This window comes from Raphanus sativus, unplaced genomic scaffold (assembly GCF_000801105.2).
Source record: "Raphanus sativus cultivar WK10039 unplaced genomic scaffold, ASM80110v3 Scaffold2836, whole genome shotgun sequence".
Taxonomy (NCBI): domain Eukaryota; kingdom Viridiplantae; phylum Streptophyta; class Magnoliopsida; order Brassicales; family Brassicaceae; genus Raphanus; species Raphanus sativus.
The window spans coordinates 1-9,409 of NW_026618143.1; the positions used below are offsets into that span (position 1 = coordinate 1).

At 32.0% G+C, this 9,409-nt stretch overlaps 1 protein-coding gene across 2 annotated transcripts; it reads right to left on the reverse strand.

The window, feature by feature from the left end:
- Positions 1-3,951: 3,951 nt before the first annotated feature.
- Positions 3,952-5,676, reverse strand: LOC108852879 (homeobox-leucine zipper protein ATHB-40). 2 transcript variants are annotated; one of them, XM_057000652.1, is made up of 3 exons: positions 5,516-5,676; positions 4,827-5,146; positions 3,952-4,194 (listed from the first exon to the last, which is right to left on the reverse strand). In XM_057000652.1, exons 1-3 carry the CDS (start codon positions 5,598-5,600, stop codon positions 3,952-3,954), a joined length of 648 nt encoding a protein of 215 aa, XP_056856632.1. In that variant the 5' UTR covers positions 5,601-5,676. The 2 variants fall into 2 exon arrangements, with proteins under 2 accessions (XP_056856632.1, XP_018481856.1); XM_018626354.2 differs by having other exon boundaries at positions 4,827-5,152; positions 5,516-5,674.
- Positions 5,677-9,409: the final 3,733 nt, after the last annotated feature.

The following is a 9,409-nucleotide window of genomic DNA, read 5'->3' on the forward strand; positions in this document are numbered from 1 at the left end:
AACAAAGTGATATGATTTTAATTGATTTGTATCATTTTAACAAAAGTGATATTATTATAGGGATTTAATTTGACTGAATAATTTATGTATTTATCTTTTACTTAACACCACTTATAGAAATAAGACATAAATTTACATCAACAAATACAAGGTTAGTAAAAGTTATATTAATAGCAAAAAAATATCTATGTAATTATATTTTTGTAAACATCAGTCTAATAAAAATGACTTTACTTTAATTTATGTTATGTTAATTTACATCAACAAGACTTCTGATACAGAAAATAACTGAAAACCGAACAGAACCGAATCAATTTTTTCGGTTCATTTCGGTAGAATTGTGGCCGAACCGAATAAACCGAAATCAAAAATACCCAAACCGAATAAACTGAACTATCCGAACCGCAGGGCTAAGTAAGTTGGTGGTTCTGGCATCAATTCTCTAATTCGTGTCTTATGCAAATGGCCAATCATCACGATCAAACGGTTAGTTGATTTTTATTTGTGAAAATAAGAAAAAGTCCTTCATGTCCGCCTAAATATCCATTCCAAGCGTTTAGTTGATTTTAAAAATAGTTATTATTTTTTCTGCACTTAAAAATAATAATTATTATTTCTATATAAATGAACTACAGCTAAATTGCTAGATTCAAGTTTCTAAACAATTGAAGTTGGGAGGAAACCGCCGCAAACTCTTATCCATCGAGATTTTAAAGAAGAAGAACAAAAGTTTTAACAACGTTTTTTCCTGTGCATCTCATTTCTTGGTACGTTTGATACCTCAAAAACTATAAACAATATATTTTACTAGAAATACAGTTTCTTACTTCTTCTAATGGACATCATCAAGAATACGGCCTTACTGGAAATCATATTGATAGAGTTTCTTGTTATTGATACTTGTTTCGTTTACAGGTTTCCGCTATATTATCATGTCAAGTTTGCGTTCCTCGTCTGGCTTCAACTCTTCTTTCTATCTCTTTGTAACATCATTTAATATGTTGAGAAGCTTTGTCAAACCGTTACTGATCGGTTCTGCTATTTTCAATTTGCTTACTCTTCCGGCAATAGGGAGCAAAATATATATATATATATAACAACCACCTTCGCCCTTTCCTAACATGACACCAAGCTAGACTGGATCGACTCGTGGATGGAATATATGATCAAATGGTACTTTTTTGCTTTCTTCAAAACTCAAACAATCTTGAGCTACTTTGCTAATGCCTTGTGAACGCACAACATTTACAGGTCAAGGTCATTAGCTCACACCAAGGAGATATACGTTTTGTGCGATCAATGGTTGTCAGAATCTTGGGATCAGGTTAGTTTTTCTAAACTCTAGTTTTCTATCACGAGTTAATACTTTGGAGGAAGAAAAAAAATGATTAGTCGGAAGAGAAATTAACGTACCTTGAGCTTGCGGTCAACTGCAGCAACTCTAACAGCAGCTTCTGTGCGATTTTCACAGAGAACCTTCTCGCAACAAATGGCAATCATGTGGGTTTGGGAAAGATCGAAAGGCACTTTTGGGCGAAAGGGTACAGGACCACGAGGTGGGCTCTCTAGGATACCAGTAAGGAGCCAATCCTTGGGGTTGTAGGGGATCATAAAGTCGAATGGGTACTCATCATGTGTTACTGTCATTCGAACTAGGCTATGCAGCAGGCAGCAAGTACAAATATGATGATGATTGATAATGATGTTGATGATTGGGTCTCTTCTCTTAGACACCCGAAAATCAAAACATGGCCCATTCATGGAGACATGTCGGTCCATCTGAACAAAGGCCCAATAACTTTTACAAGAGCATTCTAACATATTACCCAGAGTGGGACAAGTCAACTCACGATCCTATCCTAAAGCCATGGCCATTCAACTCCTCATATAACACCAATGTACAGCGATTGTAATGTGTCATGTAAATCTCAAATAACTTATTACAGTGGTAAAAAAAATAAGTGTTGAATGACCAAGAGTGTTTCCATTAATAAAGCAGCTCCATGTTTCCTAAGTGTGTTAGTTAATCTGTTCCTTCAATCATCCGTTAATAAAACAGCTCCATGTTTCCTAAGTGTGTTAATTAATCTGTTCCTTCATCATCTTCAGAAGCAGCAGCAGCATTCTGTTCTAGATTAGCTACGGCCTCTGGTCCATGCAATCTTACCAACTCGTCCTGTATATTTATTCAATAACTTCATGTAAATAAAAGCCAAACTTAACAGAATCAAGTTTTGGATTAAAGAGTTGTTGTTGTTACCTGAATAGAGTTGTTCTCAGTCTTGAGCTTCTCACATTCGCCGGAGAGTCTCTGTAACTTCAAACGGATCATTATCTTAAACAAATATATAATCTTTCGTGGAGCATTAGCATTGCTAATAGATGATTATGTGAATGATCACCATATAAAAAAGGTGACAAACTTTCTTAATCTCATCGGAATGACGACTCAAGACAACATAATTCTACACGCTCGATACAGTGAATGTTTTGAAACTAGAAAGTAGATACGAGTACTTCAAACATACTGATTTAGGAAAGACCACTACACTACGTTTGTTTCACACTTCACTTTCTATTTTACCCAAATTACATCAAATTCTTCACCAAACATTTCTTCGTGTGTCCACGGTTTCTAAGATGTTCGGTCAATATTAAACAGATGCATTAATCAAATATCTTGCAAGGATATACTAAAAAGATGTATGTATCAAGAATCCTCAAATCCGGAATAGAGACATTTTGCTTTTCAGAATACATATGCGTTCATATTGAATGTCACCAACAACACATGGAAATATCAGTAGCCTACACTTAAATGGATACAATCAAACTAGATGGTTGTTCTATCTTGATACACTAATCGTTTAGTTTTTACGATTTTGATATGACTATTAAGGGGTTGACTGGTTTTCCCGCTACCACCCGCAAACGCAGCTTTTGCGGTTCATAGTGGTTGTTGGCGTTTCGAAACAATCACAGAAAACGCTACAAATCGCTTCAAACCGCTCCGAACCTCTTAAAATCAAAAGCTGGTTTCAGCTGGCGTTTGCGGTTGCGGGCGGTTGCGGGAAGGTAAATTTTTTTTCTTTAAAAACAGAATAAATAAAATAATACTAAAAATATCCAATAAAAATTTTCAATTGAAATAATAGAAATTGTAAAATGTATTCATATTATATTTCAATTTATATTATAAAAATTCAAAACTAAAATATTTTCTATAAATTTTTAAAATTGAATAATATGATTTTATAAATATAAATTTTATATTTATCATATTATTATGATTTTAATATTTTTATAATTACCTAAAATGTAAATATTTTTAAATTATTATTTAACAGATGTTGCGTTTGGTAGTTTACCAGTCATAAAAATCCCGCAAACACAACAATTTCTAACAGCTGTACCAGTCGTACAAATCTCTAGAAAACGCTTAAAACCGCAACTACCCGCACCCGCAAACTTCCGCAACCGCAACCGCTGCGGTTACACCAGTCAGGCCCTAAGACATTTTTACATTTAGTATGCGAGTAAGACCTCTGATGAAAATGGCTAGTATGTGCTAACCATATTATCGAACTCTACTCGTTAATTAGTTGTCAAGTGACAAATACAAATTTACTCATTATTTCACCGAAGTAGGAATATTCTATCTAAACTCCTGTTTTGAAAATTTTGACACACTCTTATCCATCGAAATAAAGAGTTTTAACAACGTTTCTCATGTGCATCAGTGCATGTCATCTAGTCCTTTGATCTTCTTGACGTACGAAAAGATATTAATTGATATATGTATAAAAAAGATAAGATTATGAATTTCTGAAAACCCATCGTCGTTATACTTATTTGTCATTAGAAATCCAGCAGTTACATAATCTATTAAGATTACTTAAAAATATTCTTCCCTAATTAATACAGTTAAAACATTACATTAAGCTAGTAATTTCATATGTATAGACTCGCCCATTCTACTCCGTCCATGTAGGTGTTTTCCGGCACCGGATAAAAGAGGTTATCGTAGTCATCACCGTCGTCTCCGACGTTATAATCTCCGAAAAACGCTGTTTCATTGGCTTCGACAGAAACTGAAGAAGAAATGGGACTGTTGCTCGAGCCTCTTTCTACTCTTTCTGCCAATCTTTGGATCTCCCTCTCTGCATCATAGAGTTGTTCCTTGAGCTGAAGGAGCTGAGGAAAACAATGCAATGTTAATTTAATCATTAAGCAACTAGCCACCGATACAGACGTTTGATTAAATTTTAAATTATTTTTTTGTGAGTGGGTCTCCTCTATGTCTTGAGTCCCATTGAGAAAGAGACAAGTGACTATTAGAAAGATTATAACATTGTACGGAACACGTAAAACTATTTTATGTTGTGTAATATGGTAGCAATATATTGTTAGATGTCGCTTTTTCTGCTTTCAACTCAAGTCTCTGCTGTCTTTCATTATTGTGTTCTTTAAAACAAACTTTTTTCGAATCTTGAGCTCATAAAATAAGTAACAAGGTAACAGAAAAAAAAAGAATGAAAATATTTGCTTAAAATTGCTGAAAAAATGTTGACAAATAATCCCTTCCGTATGATTAGATAAAGTTTTGAATGAAATTGTTTAGTATATCTACCATCATCACAATCGTTGATTTAGATATATAATGATGAAACCTAAAACCATTTCTGCCCTTATTAAAACTAATGGTAAGAAAAATAATTAACAGAGAAAGAAAATGATTAAGCAAATTTTCTTTAAAAAATACTTATGAATATAAGATTAAAGTTTACAAAATAAAATAAAATAAAATAAGAATTAGGAAACTATACCTCTGACTCAAGTCGGCACTTGTCGCCAAGGACGTTGTCATGTGAATTTTTGAGTTTGTTGTATTCTTCCTCGAGCCTTTTGTTCTTCCATCGTGCACGACGGTTCTGAAACCAAACGGCAACTTGACGAGGGTCAAGCCCTAGCTCTGCCGCAAGTCTATCTTTCCTCTCCGACTCAAGCTTGTGCTCATCGCCAAAACTCATCTCCAACATGTTCACTTGTTCATCGGTAAGCTTTCTCTTCCTAAAAAAGCAGTTGCTTACATCTCCAGTAGCCACGGCTCCTTTGCTCTTCTTCCTCCGTCGCTTCGGTGGCTTCACTGCTCCTACCGACCAAAATAGATAAAAGCAAATTAGTAATTCGCTAAAAAAAGAAACATGACAAATGCTTATCAAAAAGAAAAGAAATAAAGCTTTCGATTTTTCTTTACTTTTTAGTTTAATGTGTCGTGACTTTTTTTGGGGGAGACTAAAATAGATAGGCCACTTGAATTTTATAAAAACTTATTCCATAATATTTGGAGGGAGGGTTTCCAGACTCTAAAACAACAGAAAATATTGAAATTTTCGGATAAACTAGCTAACCAACTTTTAACACTAAAGTCCATTAAATTGGGGTTTCTAGAAATTCAAAACAAAGTTGCTCAAAAAAAAAAAAATTCAAAACAAAAAAAATGATTGAAGTTTACCTTGTTGAGGTAGTATCTGAGTGTAGACATCAGGGTACAACTGAGAGATAAAAGCCAAGTTTTGATCATCCATCGTGTGGTTCATGTTCTTGGATCACTCTCGTTCCTACGTAATTTGTCTCACTTTTTATGAAATGCGAGAAGCTGTGTTGGGGGAAGAGGAAGACCTACGATTTATAAGGAGTGTAGTGCAAAGAAATGAGTTTTTTTTTAATGAAGTGTAATTTTCCTGATGTGGGGTTCTTGTATTTTAAATTTACGAAAATGCCAGTACCCATGATAACACACACCTAAGCCTCGTTCACTCGTTGTTAGTCTTGTGAGATACAATAATTCATTTAAATAATGTATTTGAATTTAAAGAGAGAATTTTTTTTTCTAAGTAATTTATATTGCTTTGGCTTGTAATTTAGACAGACATGACTTTATAATTTAAACAAATATGACTATATAATTTAAACAAACATGACTAACTTAAAACTCATATAAAAGTAGTATTTTGAGAGACCATAGTTATTAAAAACGATACGAAAAAATAAATGAATAATAATTGCTAGCTAGTTTTTGTCTTTTTATTTTATTTTTTTATATTAAAAACAGAATTCTTTGCTAAAATGAGAGTCACCGTGTGTGTGTATGTGTGTTTTTTTGTAAGCTATCACTGTGTGTGTGTTTGAAACTTACTTTTGTGTATATGCGTATTGGATAACATAAATTGCAAGCAATTCTTAGAAGATGCTCGATCGACTTTCACAATACATGCACACACATATGCAGGCATACACCATTGCATGGATAAGTCTTCAACAAACAAAGAGAAGAAAAAGGTCGAATTAAAGCTTAGGCACGTGAACTTAACCAAGTGAAAGTCATTTACTAAGATTATCTCCAACCCATCTCTATATCTATCTCTATATTTTTTTATAAAATAGAAAAACTCATTATAGAGGTGGATTTGTTCTAATATATGCCTCTATAATAAAGTTCTTCTATTTATAGGGAAAAATATAGAGAATTGTCATTTTTATCTCTAAATATAGAGAAAAAATAGAATTTCTCTATATTTTCTTCTAAAATAGAGGAACTCTATTATAGAAATATACATTGGAGTAAATCTATTTTATTTTAGAGGAAAATATAGATGTATACATTGGAGATGATCTAAAATCAAATGAGACGTACATGATGTGTAAATAATGTTCTCGAGCCTCTAGGAAACTTAATAAAAATTAGAGGGAACACCAGTAGTTAAGGGATTGGCTATGAGACTGTTCTGTCCAATTGATAGGCCATGCACTAGTATCAATGTCCTCCACGACCCAATCAGTCCCGGTCATTACTTCTAATTCGTGTTAAGGATCAATGGCTAAGAAATTTGTTATTATTTATTGGTAAAGATAGTCGGTGCCCCTCTTCTATTCGTTAGTAGACTAGGGATGGAAAATAAGCCATAATTGGTTTGTCTCATAGTTTATCATATAACAATTAAGATTTCAGCTGACAACATTTTACTCCACCGGATGAAAAAAAAGCGTAGTATATATGAGAACATGTATTGAAGCTACAATAACATAATAACAAAACGGCATAAATAGTCAGAGGATCGGCTATAAAATGAAATAAACTACACTTGCTAAAAATGAAACTTGTTATTTTATTTCATAACTGAAAAAGAGAAGAAAAAAGATAGACAGTGAGGAAAATAATTAGTTAGACTATTTGCTTAATTTGTTTAAACTCTAAAGCCAAAGAGGATATTCTTGGGGATCAAATTAATAGAAACTTTAAGTGGTTGGAGTGTATACTTATTGTCATTTTCCAACTCCTGCCAATCAAATCATTAATTAGTTTAAGTTAACTATATTAAAATGGGTTAAAGTCCATGTTCATGATGTGAAGTACTTGTATATGTAGACAAATGGCTACCTAAATTGGTGTAAAGATGTTTTTAATGCACGTATGCATGTCTTAATTAGGATAGTGCTTGCTTCCAACGTTTTATCATTTAAGCTTTATTAGATTGAAAAATAGAATTTCGAAGTTAAAACTTATTGAATAGTTGTCAACTATCATCTACTCAAGTCAATCGATTTTCCTTTTATGTTATTATCAGTTTGTAAGGACCATTTAGGATTTAGCTTTGTACATCTTGTTTTGTTCCCATAAAAGACATTTATGTATTTCTAACATAATATTTACTACGAAAAAATCAATATTTACTACTCAGTCAGATGCTTAACACAACATAAAACAAACTTTAATTAACATAATATTTACTACGCAAAAAAAAATCAAAAGTATAATACTAAAGCATGTGTAATCAAGAAAATGTCTGTAGCTAAGGTCTAAAATCAAATCGTCCAAACTTCATATATTGAAAAAAATACAACAAATGATGTTCAGTTAAAATAAATTACATGTTTTTAACTGCACTCTACACCATGAGGATATCTTGGCTGTAGATGGTGACTACTAGGCTCGGCTCGTAAGTTGAACTGAGGATTTTGTATACGTCATTGAGATTTTTTTTTGGTCGGCATCCAAAGAGAGAAAAGGGAGGACAAGAAGAAGATGAAGGAAGTCATGTGAAAGGAACGAAATGTGACGATTAAGAGTATCTTCAATGTAAAACTCTATTTTTTCCTTCAAAATAAAGTAAAAGTGAATATGAAGTAAAATTGGTTCAATCTTACTCCATTCTTTATTCCATAATGGAATCATGAACAAACAAAAAATAGATTATTCCATTTATGGAATAAACTTCAAATGGTGTGAAATATGAAATTGGGTTGGAGCATTTGTTACTCCATATTCACTTTTACTTTATTTTAGAGTAAAAAATGGAGTTGAGTTAGAAATGTCCTAACAACACTACTAAGATGTGTAAATCCCGAAGTCACAAAACAGTCACCGGATTCAAGTATATATTTATTCAAGTTAAAGAGGTCACATATTACTTTAAGTGGTTATGGTAGTCGGTTGACGGATATGAAAAATATTGCTCTCATTACTTTTTTTTTGTATTGTTATCAACTATAGCTATAATAAATCCATGTATGCAAGCAAGCATTTGCAAGCCATCCAAGTAACGGATTAAGACATTCAAATTAGTGGGGCATATTTTTTTTTTAAATTAGTTGTATCTATAAGTAAATAAATCTGGTAGGTTTTCTTATTAAAATATAATTTACTAGGCATTTTTTGTTAGAATAAAATTTGTTAAAGCTCTAGTTCTAATTTCTCTTAAATTCATATTTGAACAATTCCAAAATTATGAATTTGTTTTCGGATTTTTGTTTATTTTTTAATTTAAATTATGATATTTTGAGGGCATTATATTTGAATCTAGAAGTTTCTTTAAGGAATGTTACGTTTTCATATATAATTAGTTATGATTTATTTAAAGAACTAAAGATTTTTCGATAATCAATGTCTGAAAAAAATTGAAACACATTATTTTTTATCGCATATTATTGGTCGTTTCGGTGTAGTCGCCACATATAAAAGAAGTTTTTTCGAAATGGTTGAAAGAATTGATTATATGATTTATTTTAACAATTTACTATATGATTCTAAATAATGATTTTGTAGAAAATAATATAAGTAAAATTATATTTCTAACAATATGTGTATAATATCACTATTTTTATAAACAGATTGTAGGTTTCGATTTTTTAATGAATATTTACGCTGTTTTTTATTGTTCTGCGATAAATAAAATATGTACAAGGACATAGTTTTAAATTTTGATTGGGGCAGTACCAAAAATTGGTCCGGCACTCGTAGTGATTAAACTTATCATTGTACTTTAGGTGCGCTTTAAAGCAGGCACGTCTGGAAGTTTTTCGTTTATAATATAAACATTTAAATGGGTAATTAGACTGAGATATATGT

Excerpts from the sequence above, each read along its gene's own strand:
- LOC108852879 (XM_018626354.2), bottom strand. The coding sequence starts at position 5,600 with ATGAACCACACGATGGATGATCAAAACTTGGCTTTTATCTCTCAGTTG. Across the intron at positions 5,153-5,515 it reads TCAGATACTACCTCAACAAG|GAGCAGTGAAGCCACCGAAG; the intron begins GTAAACTTCAAT and ends TTTGGTCGGTAG. Across the intron at positions 4,195-4,826 it reads AGTGCCGACTTGAGTCAGAG|CTCCTTCAGCTCAAGGAACA; the intron begins GTATAGTTTCCT and ends TGTTTTCCTCAG.